General features: G+C 50.7%; 1 protein-coding gene across 1 annotated transcript in view; it reads left to right on the top strand.

Moving 5' to 3' along the window:
* Positions 1-16,459, top strand: part of SLIT3 (slit guidance ligand 3) — a 529,198-nt gene that overhangs the window by 421,207 nt on the left and 91,532 nt on the right. The window contains exons 12-13 of the mRNA XM_055079617.1: positions 8,213-8,363; positions 9,559-9,633. Coding sequence (XP_054935592.1) covers positions 8,213-8,363; positions 9,559-9,633 — 226 coding nt within the window. The remainder of the gene's footprint in view (positions 1-8,212; positions 8,364-9,558; positions 9,634-16,459) is intronic.

Below are 16,459 nucleotides of genomic sequence, written 5' to 3'. Positions count from 1 at the left end.
AGGCTGGGGGGTGGGGGGGTGGTCCCATCATGATCTCGAGATCCTGATTGATGCCAAGACCCTGGGGCATAGGGCGGGGATGGAATCAGCCCAGGGATCAGCCATTGCCTCGGAATAACTTAGGCTGGGTTTGGGGATGGGGTACAGACAGAACTAAGTAGGAGAAAGAGGAAAACAGTCAGTAGACCTAGAAACAGTAGAGCTTAGTTCTAGCTCTAGATCTGCCGCTACCTACCTATCTTTGCACTGGAGGAACCCTGGCTTCTTTTCCTATGTGGGGTAGGAATGATTGGAAATTTTAAAAAGATACAAATAGGGAAAAGGGACAGGGTTTTTGGATTGACCCTGTCTAAAAAATTTTTTATACATCAATACTAACCAGAAAGATTATTCCTATAAAGGTAGAGAAAGTTAGAGCTGTGATGATCCTAACATATAATATTCTATATGCTCTTATTTTATGTAGCTACAGACAAGAGAGGTCAAGTGAGCTAGCTACTGGTGCACTCCAAAGACCTTGGCTTTGAGAGGCACTGAGGCCCAGACCTGCTTAGCATTGAGGGATGCAGAAGCCATAGCTCTAAAGCTCTGTGTTTCCAGGAAGCTCAAGAAGAAAGAAGGAGGGGCAGGTGACACGTACTGGATTTGACAGATAAGAAGTCTGCGTTTTACTTTCCCCTAAAAGCACTCCCATTGCAAAGACAGCTGATGTAATTAGGAGCCAATTTGAGGGCTGCTCTTGCGACGCATAAAGCCCCTCCTTAGGCTGGGCAGCTGGCTTCCCAGCTGCACTGTCTGCCTCTATCAGCTGTATCCGCTGCCCTGGGCAGCAAGATCAGGTTAGAGGTGAATGCTGCCGACTGGGGTAATCTGACCATCAGATTAAGGCCTCCTCAAAAGGCACCATCTGGCTGCCTGAGACCCCCAAGCCCATCCTCGGGGGAGCACTTGACGGTTGGAAAATGCTGTCTGCCTTCCGTCATGCTTCCCCCACTTTGTCTGTGGAGATCCAGTTGGCAAGAAGAAACTGGTGGTGAAAAGTACAGAGTAGTGTACTCCCTGTCCTCATCTGTACAAAGATGGCAAAGAGCAAGACACCTCTCAGGGAATCACAAAACTTGAGAGCCCCCAGAGATTACCCAGTCCATGCTAGAGAGGAAGAAGATGAGGCTCACACAGCAGTAAGTCTTATCTAAGAATATAGAGTGGTATTTTCAGGACAAGATTTGTAACCCAGGACTTCTGATATACTGAGAAGATTCTTGATAACTTTCTCCTGGGCCCCTCCATTTCTTTCTGTTGAAGGAAACCAAAGAGAAGGAGGGGAATTTTAAAGCTTGGGGACAGGGGCATGAAAGGGATGCATTTTCCCTGCTCTGGTGCTGAGGACCTGATCAAACTTGAATACGAAATCCCCAAACTAGAGTGTTTGCAGAGCCCTGCCTGTCTGGAGGGGCTCAAAGCAGAGTTGAGTCTAAATTACAGTGGCCAGCTCTAGTCGATCGGACGGGAGGGCTTAGCAAGAGGTGGAGCCAGATCCGGAGCTGTTGAGTGAGTTGGACTAACCAGTCATTCATCACAGATAACCTATACACGTCAATATGCTGCCACCATCTTGTCCTAAAAACACACTGTGGAGGAACGGTGACCCCCATCGGTCCTGTCAGAGGGCAGGGCAGTGAGGGTCCCAGTCTGGTCTCTTCAAGATGCCCTGACTCAGGTCTCTTCAAGATGCACACATCTCCTCTTTCATGGCTTGGGTGGAAATTCATAAAAACGGCCACTGATCTTTTGCAGATAAGGGTGTAAAGGCTGGGCACCCTCCCTGGGTCCATGGCATCAAGAACAACTGGTTGTTGGTCTCCCCAGCCCACTCCATGATTTACAGTCATGGCGGAAGTCAGGAAGGACCCTAGAATCTGGTATCTTCCACTTTCTTTCCTTTTCTTAGTTTGAAAGAGGCTCCTTGTCATGATCATTGTGACTCTGGGTTTCTCAGTCCCAAACCCAGGGCCCCGGGGCTTCCCCGACTTTCTCCCTGCTAGGAACATGTATTTTCTCTCAATGTCACACCCCTTCTCTACTATACCTTGATTGATCTGTGATGAACGTCTGTCAGCCAAGGGTTTCTGGGGGCCTTGAAGGATACTGAGGAGACATCAGAGGGACTTTTTCTAAAGAAGAGCATTGCAGCTTTGCTAGACCACTAGGAACCGTGACCTGTCTCTTTACTGAAGGCGCCGGGGGAACAGCCTGTCATGGAACCACTCTGCTATGGGATGGGCCCTAGGCAGCAGAGAATGCAGAAGATACTTCTGCTAAGTTCGACGTCTTGGCACATCTAACGGTGTGATCTAGTGGGGTTCAGAGGCTCAGTTCAGGCCTGCGAAACGATCCCAGACATTTGTGGTCACAATTCCCCTTGGGAAGGATCTGTTCTGCCCTGATACTCCTGAGTAGGGATGTCCAGTGGCCTCCCACCCGTTCTTCTCCCCTCCTCCTGTGTCTCCCCCGGGGCGGCGTGTGAAGGGCGGTAGGGCTCCTGTCTCCGGACGTGTTCCTGTGGAACCCCGCTCTCGGTACTAATCACGCTCAGTGGGGGCCTGCTCCGGCTTCCGCTTCTCCACGCTGCTTCCTCTGAGCGCTCCTGTCCTCTCTCTGACGCTGCTTCCTGACCTTGACTCTGACCAGTCGCCGCGGGGCTTTCCTTTGTGCTTGATCTAACCATGTGGTGGAACGATGGAAACGGAACATGGTTCTGTCAAGCACCGCGGAAAGCACCGCGCTCTCCTGCAGCATGGCCCGCCACCGCTGGACACCTCTTCTCTGCTCTGGAGCACCGCAGCCCACCACCCGCCAGACCCGCCTCTCTCGGTCCAGCCTCACGAAGGGTGGGGGCGGGGTGGGAGTCTCGAAGGATTCACAGAGCACCTCCACCTCCAGGTAGCAGATCTGGGCTGAAATAGGGATGGGGAAGCATACGGGGGACGAGCTGAGATCTGCATCCACATCTCTATCCCAAATGGAGTTGCCATCCCCCAGATCTAGTCTGGATGCCAGCCAAGTGGTAAAGTAGCTAGGTCTGAGCTCAGACACCACTGTTTTTCTTCTTGAAGAGAACACGTATACCCAAGGCGTATGCCCTTTGTTTCATGGAAGAGCCCCAGCCCAAGGTCATTTTCCCACGGGGCAGTTAACGCAAAGCTCATACTGCTGGTACCCACCCTCCACCTACCGTCTTTATTGGAAGCATTAGGACTTAATGTGAGCATGAGAATGATGAAACTGCCATGAGTCTGAGACACTGGATGTAACCTGAGGCTCCTTCTGGAACTGACCCCCTCTCCTCACGAGAACTTTGGTCCCCATGCAGCCTAAAGTCCAAGCTGTTTCCTTGACCTTCCAAGCACAGTTAACATGAGGCGAAAGTGCTGGGCTCCTCACTGGTGCTAGTTCAGTGCCATGTGGGGTCTGTGCGGAAGCCTACTGCCTCTGATAATAAGGAGAGGGGCATCTTGGCACCTCCCATGCTGCTTATTTCTTGATAAATCCTAGACCCAGCATAACCGGAAGATTGTGTTGTTGGTTCTTTCCGTGGAGTGTGTGTCCTGTCCCATGTGAGAGAGGGCCCTGGCTTGAGCCAGGAGCTGGGCTCTGGGCTTCCATGGCGATGTGTGACTCTCACTGTCTCCTCTCTCTCAGGTTACCCCTCAGAGCCAGGGCCCCAGCCATTGCTGAGGAGTGGAGAGTCCTATTTACCTCTCTGAATTCTTTTCTCATGTGCTTACTATAGACCGGCTGCTGAACTATTTTACATCATTACCTTGTTTAATTTTCACAACAACCCTATAAGTCCCATTTTGCAGGTGAGAACATTGAGGCTCAGAGATGCCAACTAACTTGCCCAGGGTCATTGGACTCCAGCATGGCTGCTCTTTACAACTGTAATCCTCAGCTTTCCCAGCTGCGGATAGGCCCATGGCCTTGAGTTATAAAATCACAAAGGCCTTGACTTGACTTAATAGGGAGTTTTTAAAAATAACACTCCCTTTCAAACTTCCTTCTGTTAATAGAAAATGACTTGAGCCAGAGAGAGAGCAAGCATCCCTGTTTACATGGCTCCTCCCCTCCAGCATGAACATACCAAGACCCATTCGGTACAGAACAAGTCCTCGGGCCTAGAGAAATTTCCTTTCCCTCTGAACAGAGAGGGCGTTCTGAGTTCCTCGGCACTGCCGCCACCATGCCAGGGCCAGGCCTTCGGGAGTGGGGCCACAGGATGCCCTTCCACAGGTGCCTCCCTGGTCCTCCAGCAGCTGGCTGTGACCAGGCAGTGACCAGCTGCAGGCCATGGCCATTTCCCTCTGCTTCCAGGCAGATAGCTGCATTCATGTTAGACTCTGACAGGGAGAACTTACTAGGACAGCTGTCTGCCCAACCGATCTCCAAACTCCTGGTAAACAGTTGGTGTTTTCCAGCCAACTGGTGTCTGGTCCCCTGGCCTTTGCCGACAAGTGGATAACTGTGTACCTAGCAGTGTTCTCTTGATTCCATTCATGACCTATAACCTTTGCTTGTCCTTTCAAGCTGAAGAGCCCCGGCAGGCCTCCTACTCCCCCCAGTTCCTCTTTCTGCTCCTTTCCGCCTTCTTTCATCCCACCCATCTTAGGGGTATTGGAGGTAGAAGAGGAGAACTCTGGACACGTGCGTTGTCAGGTCCTTGGTGCTCTGATAACGGTGCATCTGTGACTTCCACTAAACAAACTGGTTGCCCAGAGGATGATGCAAAATGCACACTGCTAGTGACAGCAGCCATCCTGGGCCCAGCACTGGCCTCTGCAGCCAAGTCCATCCAAAGGATGGGAGCTTTGGCTCCCCACCTGCCCCAACCCCGTGACCATCCGAACATCACATACCTCCTCTCCTGGGAAGTGGCGGCAGGTCAGGGATTCATAATAAAACCGCATTGCTGTGGATTTCCACTCCCCTGGTCTATTGAAGTTTCTCTGTGCTCACGTCCCAAGTGTCGTCGTTCTGAGCTGCCCACCAAGGGGGAGGAGGGCTACGGGGGCAGGAGCAGGGGAGATGCCAGGTGACATCAGCTCTCCCAAGACCCATTTCAGCCGGCGTCTAGTTTTATGGCCCTTGTTCAAACCCTCCGAGATCTCTCCTGTCTGAACTCTCTGCGAAAGAGAAGAAACAACGGCCTATTTCAGTTACTCCTCTCCTACTAAGTTTTTCTGGCAGTGACAAATATGCATTGAGATTGAAATTGACTTCTAAAGCTCTGGAAAAGTTAAAAATACTTTTGGGTAGTTATGAGCATTAGGCATAACAAATGGCTCCGAGAAACCCTGAGTAGTTTGGGTAATGAAATATGAAGTGATGGAGGTGGCATTTCAGGCTGGCTCCGACTGGGGAACGCACTCTTTCAGTTGTGTACGTACGCCGTTATTAACATTTCTGGCTCCCACTCATATAAAATACCACACTCCGACCCCCTCGTTATTACAGACCAGGGCAGTAACAAAAACAGCAGGGGAAAACATGTTGGAAAGAGCACATTAGTCCGTCGAATCTAATTGCAAAAGCATTTCATTAAAATGGGTCAGTGGCTCCATTGCACAGGTCGGCCAGTTATAATCTAAGTATACTACAGAGAGCGATTCCTGCTAACCACAGACGCTCTCACCTTGATTGAAACGAAAACGCATGTAATCGGCGGCTGCCCCCAGCCGCAGCCCAGCCGGTGCATATCTTCAGGCTCATCATGTTAGCGAGCAAACTGTGCGCCCTCCTGTCTTTCTGGCTTTGATCACGCAGGGTTCCTCCGCTTTGCAAGGATCCCATCCTAGACACCTTCTCGAGGAAAAATACGTGCATATGTACGAAAAGCCCCTTCACGCCATCACCGTGGGGAACCGCCGTGGGGAACAAGAGAGGGCTGTCATCTAGCAGGGTTTGCGCGATGCAATTCATCCAGGACTCGGCACGCTGACGCGTCGGTGGGCGGGGGTCCGGAAACAGCCCAGGTCAGAGTTATTCAGCGGGCCGGATGCTGACAAGCCGAGGGCAAGAAATTTGCATAATGCGTTGGACCAGGGAGCCGCCCACAAAACCTGGGATACCTGCTTGGATTTTGCTCACACAAGCCTGCGGGTAGAAAGTGGGATGAAGGAGGGGCATAGAGAAGGAGCAAAGAGGGAAAGAGACAGGTCCAGGCCTTGACCTTCTGTTTTAGGTGGATGATGTCACTTCAGAATCAGAGACCCACCACCAAGTCCATCCCCAAGCAGGCATTACCATGGGGAGAAAACGTGAGGAGTGAGAAACCAAGAGGGCAGTGGAGACATCTGCTTCCTGTCTCCCTGTCTCCCTGCAGCCCACTTGCGGGAAAATGCCATTCAATTCACCTCCACCAACTTGACTTTATGATCATTCCTAGGTCTGGGATTAAGGTTTTGTCCAAAAGCACATCTGCAGTAAAGCAAAGTATTAGTCACGTGGGCCCTGGCAGCAGCCTGCCTGGGTTCGTTTCTCTGCCACGTCCTGAGTGACCTGCAGGCCTCAGTTTCCTCATGGATAACATGGAGTCATAATAGCCTCAGAGTGTTGTGAAGATTTAATGGGCCCACGCATTTGAAGTTCAAAGAATAGTGCGCTGCTCGTGACCCATGCTCAGTACACATCAGCTATCATCACTCACTACGCTGATGTTTTAACGGCTTCTGACATGCCAAATGTTCCGCTAGGTGCTCAGAAAAAACAGAATCACAAACATCTGTACGACTCTTGACCCTTTTCCAGAGGCTCTCCACCGCCTTGATCTTCCTCAAATCTTCACAGCCCCTGTGAGATAGGGGCAGTTATGTGATTCCCGTTTTACATGTGGAGAGATTGAGGCTAGTAAGTGGCAAAGCCTGGTCAAATCCACACCTTCTATTGCTAAAACCTATTTAGCAAATGCTATTGCTAAATCTCTGTACTGCAGATGCCCTGTTCTGCCCCTAATACACCTAAGATGGCCAAGGTCCACCTCAACTAGCCAGGCAAACAAATGACATTCACGTTCTCTGAAACACTGCAGAAATATGCACGTATGGAACAATTTATGTGCTAAGGACACCCCATTTATGCACTGGACAAATGTGAGCCGAGCTCTTGTGCCTGGCATTGTGCTGATGAACCGCTGAAGGTGAAAATAAAAGAGACCCGACCCCCATCAACTGGCTCGTGTCTGATAGGAAAACCAGAGCTTCCCTTTTATTTCGGGCAAGATTTGTGGTCTCACAGAGGTTCGCCCAGGTGCCAGGGGATCATTTCTGATCATTAAAGCAGCTCCCCAGGGCGTCTCTCAAGACAGCACATCGTTGGCCCTGTTACCATTACTGTGTATGAAACCTCCAGAAAAATTCCGTTTCAAAAATTAATCTTAGCTCCAGCTACTTTTAGCTCGTTGGAACTGGCTTTTCACTGTAGTTAAACAGAGCTTCCTCTCAAAGGCAGCAGGTACATCTAACCCTCACAAGAGTTGTACTTGTCTTTACAGTGTTTTACATTTGAATTCATCACCAGTATTTTTTTTTTAAAGAATTATCAGGCAACCCTGAGCCAAATTCCCAAACGTTAAGGCAGTGGGCTTCAATTCCCCAGGACCCCAACTCTCACGATTGCTTCCCAATAATGAAACCAGGTGTCGAGGGTATTGATTGCCGTGTGCTGGGCCCCCTTTATCGTTTCATTACCTGCTTTGTCCCTGAAGACAACTGAGTTTATGACCCTCTTTCCTGACCTCATTCCCACCCCTGGCATAGCTCCCAGCAAAACCCCATCAAAATCTCTTCATTTGGATTCTCATGAATATTTAGAGGGTCCGTGGATCATGGGCATCATGGACTAAGTACCCCCCGTAAATCGTAGACCAAATTCTGTACAGGGACCTCAAAAAGGTCCATGACCCACAGAAGCTTAAGAGCCCACGGTGCTTGTGGCATTAGATGGAAAGTGATGAATGACAAAGACCAAAGGGAGAGCAAGCAGCCTGGAGGCTGGGGGGCGGGGAAGGCAGAGCAAGGTGGCCAAAAAATGAGGGCAATGCTGCTTCTGTCACTGGGCCATCCCCCCGCCCCGTGTCTCCCCACCTCCAGTGCCCACAACCTCGGCCCATGCCGGACCGGCTGCCACTGACTCCCCCTCTTTGGCGCCCCCCCAGGGTCGGAGGATTACCGCAGCAGGTTCAGCAGCGAGTGCTTCATGGACCTCGTGTGCCCGGACAGGTGCCGCTGCGAGGGCACCATCGTGGACTGCTCCAACCAGAAGCTGGCCCGTGTCCCAAGCCACCTCCCCGAATACGTCACCGACCTGTGAGTGCTGCCCAGGCAGGAGCCCCTGCCGTCCCCACGCCCAGTCTCCCTGAGCCAGCCAGGGTGGGTGTGGGCTCCTAGAGGTGGCCCCCTCCCGGCTCAGTCACCTGGGTGCTCCTTGCTGTCCCCTGCGTCCCGGGATGAGGGCAGACTCCCCCAAGCATCCGCGGGGGACAGCTTGCTCACAAATAAAGACAGCTCATTCATTCTATTGATACAAAGATTTTCCAAACATCCGCTGGGAGCCAGGCACTGTGCCAGGCCCACCCTTTTCCATGATGAACAAAGCAGACCTCCCCTCCTAGCCCTTAGGAAGCTTACAACATAACTGGATAGATGGATAGCGCATAAATGACTGTCCTAAAGTGAAAAAACAGCTAGGACGATCAGGTATATCTGAGCCTCTGGTTATCCATGCTAATAAAGAGGCGTGTTGGTTTATCCAGAAGTGGCAGAGCTCAAAGTTACAGCATGGGGGGGTGACAGATCTGGGCCTGACTCCTGTCATCTCCAGTTTTCCTGAGGTTGGGCAAGTTGCTTCTCAGATCTGAGCATCAGATTCTGAGCTATAGAATGGAGGTGTTGATACCTACCTCCTACGGGGGTTACAAAGATTAGGTAAGAGGATGCAAGCACAGACTTTATCTTGAATCCTGACATGGACTAAGCCCTGCATAAATGATGGTGGTCTTTATTATTATTAATTATTATTATTATTATTATTATTATTATTATCTTTGACTTTCTCCTGCTCTCCCTGAGCTTATATGAATGTTGGGCGTGGAGTCCCTGAGCTGCCCTTAGCAGAGGGATGTGGTCAGGAAAGACCTGAGTGGCTTGGAGAGTTGGAAGAACCTGGGGAAACCTCCCTGGGGGTTTAAGTGGTCATTGGTACCCCTACAAAATGAAGGCAAATCATTGGCACTTGATTGTTAAGTGCTGAGCGTTCAAAAAGTTGAATACGCCTTCGGCAGAGGGTCTTCCTCTCCTTTCTGGCCCCTTCTCACACCCTTCCTCTTGCTGCTGGGCCCCCCATGCTGGTGGGGTACACGGAGGGTTTCTATGGTGCTATTGACCTGGACTGAGGGAGGTCCAGGTGACAATTCAGCTGAAGCCACGGGGGGATGGGGGACCAGTGGAGGAGGTGTCCCATCCACAGCTAACCCACCGCCTCATCTGCTTGCTTCCCATGTAGCCGACTGAACGACAACGAGATATCTGTTCTAGAGGCCACTGGTATCTTCAGGAAGTTGCCCAACCTGCGGAAAATGTAAGTCAGTCTCAGGACTTTGGCAGACTGGAGCAGAACGCCAGGGCACGGCTGGCTCCCTCTCCCTCCGCTCCAGCCCCTCTCAGTCTCCTCCTGACCCCTGCTATGGGCACGTCCTGGGAAGCCAGACACTAAGGCAGGGCCATGCAGAGGCAGAGCATGCCTTTTGCACCATCCCTGACCCTCACCCCATCCTTGCTCACCCACATCCTCCACGCCACACCCAAAGTCTACCCCAGTGGGTCGTTGGAGGGACTCAGGTGAGGACCAACGGGACATGGGGATGTAGGGTGCACATCCCTTCGTGATTTTTATGAGGTGACAGTCAGAAGGTCTGTTTTTAGATGGACCCTAAAGGCCTCCACATGGTTGAGACACACTGGAGCGGAGACGCCACAGCTGCCTCACCTCCTTCACCTGTCAGCACACTGGTGCACAGCTGGCCTTGCTTCCCCCTCCCCTTCCCTTCCCAGGTGTGCCAGCAGAGGTACCAGCATGGACAGGGGGCTCTTTGCCATCTAATTCCCTTCTCCTTGACCCTGCTCCCCACTCACACCCCATCTTCCACATGTCCCGGCCCCAGAGTTTGAGTCTGCCCCTGGAACAAAGGAAAACGGTCAAGCCTCATTATTCGTAGACCCTGTATTTGCTGATTCACTTACTCACTAACAATTATTTGTAATCTCAGAATCAATGCGCGCAGTGCTTTCACGGTCATTCATATACATAGACAGGGCAGCAAAAAATTTGAGTCCCCCTCCATGCATGTCCCCAGCTGAAATCGAACAAGGCCACGTTCTGATTTCTTGTTTCGGCTCCCAGACTGTAACCAAGTGTCCAATCCACAATATATTCAGTGCCACATTTCTTTTTTTGCATGTTTGTGCTTCTGTGGGCGATTTCACTGTTTAAAATGGCCCCGTAGCATAGCACTGGAGGGCTGTCTAGTGATCCTAAGCATAGGAAGGCTGTGATGTGCCTTACGGAGAAAATACGTGTTACATAAGCTTTGCTCAGGCAAGAGTTATAGTGCTCTTGGCTGTGAATGCAATGTAAATAAATCAACACTATATATTCAGTAAGATGTCTTTAAACAGAAACATGCATCAAACAAGGTTAGGTATTGATCGGTTAATGAAAATGGTGACCAGAGGCTCCCCTAGGAGCAGTGGTTCAGCATTCACTAATTCATCTTGCCCAGTGACTTTGTAGAGCTTAACCACGATGAATAATGAGACTTAATTGTAACCCTTATTTTATTTTGCTCTCCACTCTTCCACCCATCAGTCCCTTTGCAGGCAAGAAGGAGAGAGACCTTCCCCTGCCCTGGGCAGCATCTGGATTGCATCAGTGCTATTCAGGATTTCTCTCTCACTCCCTGCCCACAGTTGCCACCTTGGCCATGGCCTCAGGGACAACGCTGTAACTGGGAGCAGTGGAGAGCACTGTAACTGAGGGGGCAGCAGAGAGAGGACACACGTGGGTCCTGGTGAGGTTCATGGCTGTCCGAGTGGTCAAGCCCACCTCTAGCTTCAGGAACCCAGCACAGACATCACCCATCACCTGCCAGGAGATGTCCTTTTAAATTCAACCCCCGAAAGCGCATACTTTTTTTAACCTCAAAACAAATTTACTTGCACATGGAGATAAGGCATGTATTAAAACAAGTAAAGCTGGCCAAGTGCATATTTGCACAGTAAACAGGATCAAGTAGTCTTTGCTTCCGTGAAGAAATATGCGCTCTCCCATTTTAGGTGAAACTCAAACACTCTGAGTCTTTCATCTTCCTAGTTTTGACAGGGACCCGAGTATGAAGAACTGTTTCTGTACCCCCAACAAAAACAACAGCACAAATGCAATGATAAGTCGCGGCCAACTCCCAGCCTCAGCATCCAAGCCACAAAAGGGAGTGGTGCGGACTGTGGCAAAATGTAGGCCGAGTCCTCACCAAAAGGGGCAGATGTCACTAAGTTCCTCCCAGCATCTGCCATGCTGGAAGGAAGGTCAGAGCTGCCAAATATTCCCTTCACGGGAGCAGCCGGAAATCCAGGTATGGCAGAAGAACAGGCAGGCCGGCATTTGTTCTGAGTTCAGCTCTGCCCCCTGCCTGCTGTGTGACCCTAGGAATGCCCTTAGCCTTTCTGGGCCTTTCATAATAGAAACAAGTCCACCTTCCTTGTAAGGTATGATGAGGATGAGAAGTAAGTATATGAGATAAGGGGAAAGACATGGCCTGTGTCCATGGGACTGCGGTGAGAAGGTGCTGGAAGACAGAAAGAGGACATCTGGGTCAAGTGACCCAGAGCAGATGGCTATACATGTAAAACAGGAGTTACAAACTCAAATGCTTTCAGGACCCCCTGTGGAAAGGGAATGGGTGCAAGGCAGCAATAATAATAATGGCGACTAACAGTCACTAAACACTTTATTCTGTGTGCCAGACTCTGCTGATATTTAAGCAATTACCCCTCACCAAGGAAAACAAAACAGCTTTGAGATTGCTTCATTTGACAAATGAGGAAGCTGAAACACAGAAAGTAACCTGTCCAAGTTTAAAAATCAAGCCAGGAGTGGTGACAGTGCAGAGTAGCTGGGGAACGCACGCACTATCTGAAGGCAGTAAACGCACGTGTGTGCCTAAATCCATATACATATAGTGCCAGCCAACCAAGCACATGTCCCAATAGGGCAGATCTGGCCCCAAAGACCAGCAGCTGCAACCACTTATTTAAAATAACTTGATGGTGATGCTTTTTAAGTAAACAGTCCTTATTTGCTAGGACCCATCACCACCCCTACGCTCCCATGAGGTGATGGGTCAGCTGGAATTCTACCCATCAGAGTGGTTAAAGCCAGCTGTGCCTGTGACCGAGGCTGCTCAGCTTCCTCAGGGACTGTGGAGCCAGGGCCCTAAGGTTACAGTCTGGACGGCAGCACCCCGACGGGGCACGGAGGCAGAGGAGAGTGGACACACAGCCAGGAGTTTGGACTCTGTGGTGCCTTTCCAAACTGTTCTGAACCTCTGTGCCCTTTCCTGTCATGTGGGAATAATGAGATTTCATAAGTATCACTAAGGGATGCAAAAAAAGGTGTGAGCTGTTCCCCACAAAGGTTATTAGGACTGTGGTAACTCAAGGTAGCTTTTCAAGTGACCTCCCAGTCAGAGTGGGGTCACGGCCTCTCTCGGGCAAACTTTCAGGTCACTTCTTACACTGAAGGAGCTTCTCAAGCAGAAGCTGAAACCTAGCACCCCTCTAGCCAAAATCAAATCCCATGGGTGGATTTGGTGGTGGTGGTTGTGTTTTGGGGGTTTTTTTTTTTTTACCATCTTTATTGGAGTATAATTGCTTTACAATGTTGTGTTAGTTTCTGCTTTATAACAGAGTTAATCAGCTATACGTATACATATGTTCCATATCTCTCCCCTCTTGCGTCTGCCTCCCTCCCACCCTCCCTATCCCACCCCTCTAGGTGGTCACAAGCCATCTAGCTGATCTCCCTGTGCTATGCGGCTACTTCCCACTAGCTATCTGTTTTACATTTGGTAGTGTATATACGTCCATGCCACTCTCTCACTTTGTCACAGCTTACCCTTCCCCCTCCCCATATCCTCAAGGCCATGCTCTAGTAGGTCTGTGTCTTTATTCCCATCTTACCCCAGCTAGTGGTTTTATTAAGAGATACCATATATATGTGTTAGCCTACCGTATTTGTTTTTCCCTTTCTGACTTACTTCACTCTGTATGACAGATTCTAGGTCCATGATGGTTGTGTTTTTAATAAGAAGTAGTTGCCCTCTTTTAAAAATCAGGAGTTTCCACAGAAAAATAAATGTGGATTTCTAGCACCTTTGGGAAAATCAGAGGATCTGGCAAAACTGAGCCCATGTTCCCAAACGGCTCCAGTTGAGTTGAGCTGAGGAACGGCTGCCCCCTAGCTGGGGCACGTGCTTTCCTGATCACTGCCGTCCCCACTGGGCTTGCTTCCAATTTTAGGTCACCTGCCTGGACCGTGTGGACGTTTGAGCTTGTAACCCCAGCTCGAAGTAGAATTTCCACCTCAGGGGGCCGGAGAGGTCCATAAGGAGGTAGACAGGACCTCCCCGACCTGACAGGATGCCAGCGTGCTGCTCAGTCATGACCCGGTATCCTCGGCTTCCAGAAAACTCCGCTTAGCTCTCTCCCAACTGTATTTCCATTGAGGACTGGACTTTTAAACAGGATTACAGATGCTTCTCTGTTGCCAGAGTTTATGGGCTGTCCTACAAACCTGAAGAGACAGAGACTAGAAGAAGTCCAGGCTCGCCTCTTCAGACTCAGGCTTTCCAGAGATGAATCCCCCAGCCTCCAGGGGCCTTGGTGTTTCTTGGCAAGAATGAGAACAGGTTCTGAAAGGTACACCCAGCAGTTTGCCGAGGCAGAGTGGCCAAGCACTGGGTTTGTCCTGCCGTGGACCACTCTGAACCAGCCCTGGCCTGGGGTGGGAGTTTCTGAGGCTGGGTCCTTTCAGGGGTGAGATCCCCATCCTCACTGGAGTCAAAGCCATGATGAAGCAGTAATCCTTCAGGTGGGTCTGCAGAGACAAAAATGGAGAGAGGCTCAGTGCCCTTAGTTTTGCGTTTGGAGGTTTCCTGGGATCTGGGGCATCTTCAGGAAGATACTGCTCTGAGAATAAGATGGAGCTCTTACAGAACCCTGAGGCACTGGTTTTGTGTCTGGAGCGCTTGCCCCAAGCTGCTCTCTCTCTGTCCTCCGGCCCAAGCTGCCTACAGTTTTGTGTGGTGCTTTGGTGGATGGGAGAGAGATCAGCAGCCTGGTCTTCTGGAAAATTCTATCCCCTTTTTTCACTCTCCTTATGTTTTCCATGCTCCTAGCCCGAGGAAATCCAGTTCGCAAACCTTACAGTAATATGATGTTAATTCTGCTCGTTTAAAGAAAAAGATGTCCGGAAATGGGAACCTCCCCCTTCCTAGCTGCTGTAACTCATCTTCATTGCCCACACCATGTACTTCAGTTCCCCAAGAAGCCTAACTCTCTTAAGCTGGAGGAGAAGCTCCAGCATTTGGATGAGTTATAGCAGCTGGGAAAGTCTTTCTCTCTCCTCCCATGACGAACTTGGGGGTAATTTGCAGTCTCCCCTGTGTATTACCTTCATTTCCGAGTTATCGTGGACCAGGGCTACCAGGATTTATAAGAAGACCGGCTGAGTCGCAGGAGAGTCAGGCAGGGAGCAGAAATCCAGTGTGAGAATCTCCCAGCTCTGTCAGATCTCAGCGGAGGGATTCTGAGGAGTATTTGCACCTGTTTTCTCAGCAGGACGGAAGGAGGGAGGCGAGGAAGGCCATGACCAGGAGCACAGAGGGAGCAGGCAATGCGAGGGTGGGAACTGTTTCCTCCACACCTGCCCACAGGTGTGGGCATTGCCACCCCCGCAGGCCCAGTCCCTATTTGGGAAGAGGGCAGGCAGGCAACCTGTGTCGAGCCCTTGGGTGCCCAGTTGAACTTTACTTGCTCTGAACCATCCCTATAGGAGGCTTCACCCCCAGGGGTGCGTGAGTCAGGCCAGAGGTCCACAAGGAGGGCGCTTGAGAGAAGCAGTAGTACCAGGGACTTGTGGAGTGCTATGTCCCTTTCAGTGCTCTGTGACCAGGAGCAGTGGCCTCCCCTCCCTGGGCCTCAGTATGTCCAGCAGTACAATGGGTCAGCTGGTCCATCTCTCCTGAGCCCTCAGTTCTAACAAGCTCAGGGTGCTCAGCCAGTTAGCAGCTGTGTCTCCACCTACGGGTCTCCTGTTCACAGAACAAGGCCCCCCAGGATGTTTGCTGGGGAAGCTGGATTCTTCCCTCAGCTTTTGTAACTCCATCACTTTCTGCTCCAGCCAGCCAGCTGGGGCTACCTTTCAGGCCTGAACACTTGGGTGGTCTGTGGAGACCCCCCTGCCGCTCTCAGCACCTATAGTTCTGCAGGACGTGCTTGCTGCTCAGTTCTCCCATGCAGCCTGCCGTGTGGTGGCTGGGCGTCGGAGGGAACAGCCCACTCTCAGAGCTCGAGGGCAGTATTGGAAATGGCAGCACCGAGACTTGATAGGACCGAGCCCACTTAGGAAAACACAGTGTCCCAAACCCTGAATTCTGCAGAGCAGTAATAGAAGGGATGGGCATCCACATCGTCAAAGGAACATTCACTTGGGAAAAGTGGTTCACTGGAGGCTTTTCTGTGTGCCCGAAAGCATGGTCTCCGATCCCAGTGCTATCAGCTGTGTGACTGTGGGTAAGTTACTTAGTCTCTCTGAACCTCAGTCAACTCATCCATAAAACAGGACAATGATAAAAATAATGCCCACCTGATGGGCGTTGTTTTGAGGATCTGATGTGATTCTGTTGGTCAAACCCCTCACATGGTGCCTAGTACATAATAAGTGCACAAACTGTAGTAACTAGAAAGGGTCCATTTATATCAGGGATCAAATGGTGAAAGAGCCGAAGGTTCTACAAATGCCTCACCCCGTAGGGAGAAGGCTTGTTTTATATTTTCCTCCTGCTCTCCTCTTGAGAATCGCTACTTAGTGAGAGTATCTGTGGAAGAGAGAAAATAAGTTTGAGAACCATTCGAAATCTGCCAGTCCCCAGGGCATTGAAAAGACAATTGTACTGAAAGACTTCAAATGCTACACAGTCTGTTTGACACGGGTAGTCCACCCATCCACACCCCATGGGGGGCTGGGTTCCCTGCTTCCTGAGGCACAGGTGCTGAAGACCAAACATCGGGAAGCCCAAGGTGGAGCCTCCACCAGCCAGTCCTCGGGCCAGGGGGCACTTTAGAGTCCC

Source organism: Physeter macrocephalus, chromosome 2 (genome assembly GCF_002837175.3).
Source record: "Physeter macrocephalus isolate SW-GA chromosome 2, ASM283717v5, whole genome shotgun sequence".
NCBI classification, from domain to species: Eukaryota; Metazoa; Chordata; class Mammalia; order Artiodactyla; family Physeteridae; genus Physeter; species Physeter macrocephalus.
Note: the sequence above shows the minus strand (reverse complement) of the source record. Positions and strands in the feature narration are given on the sequence as shown.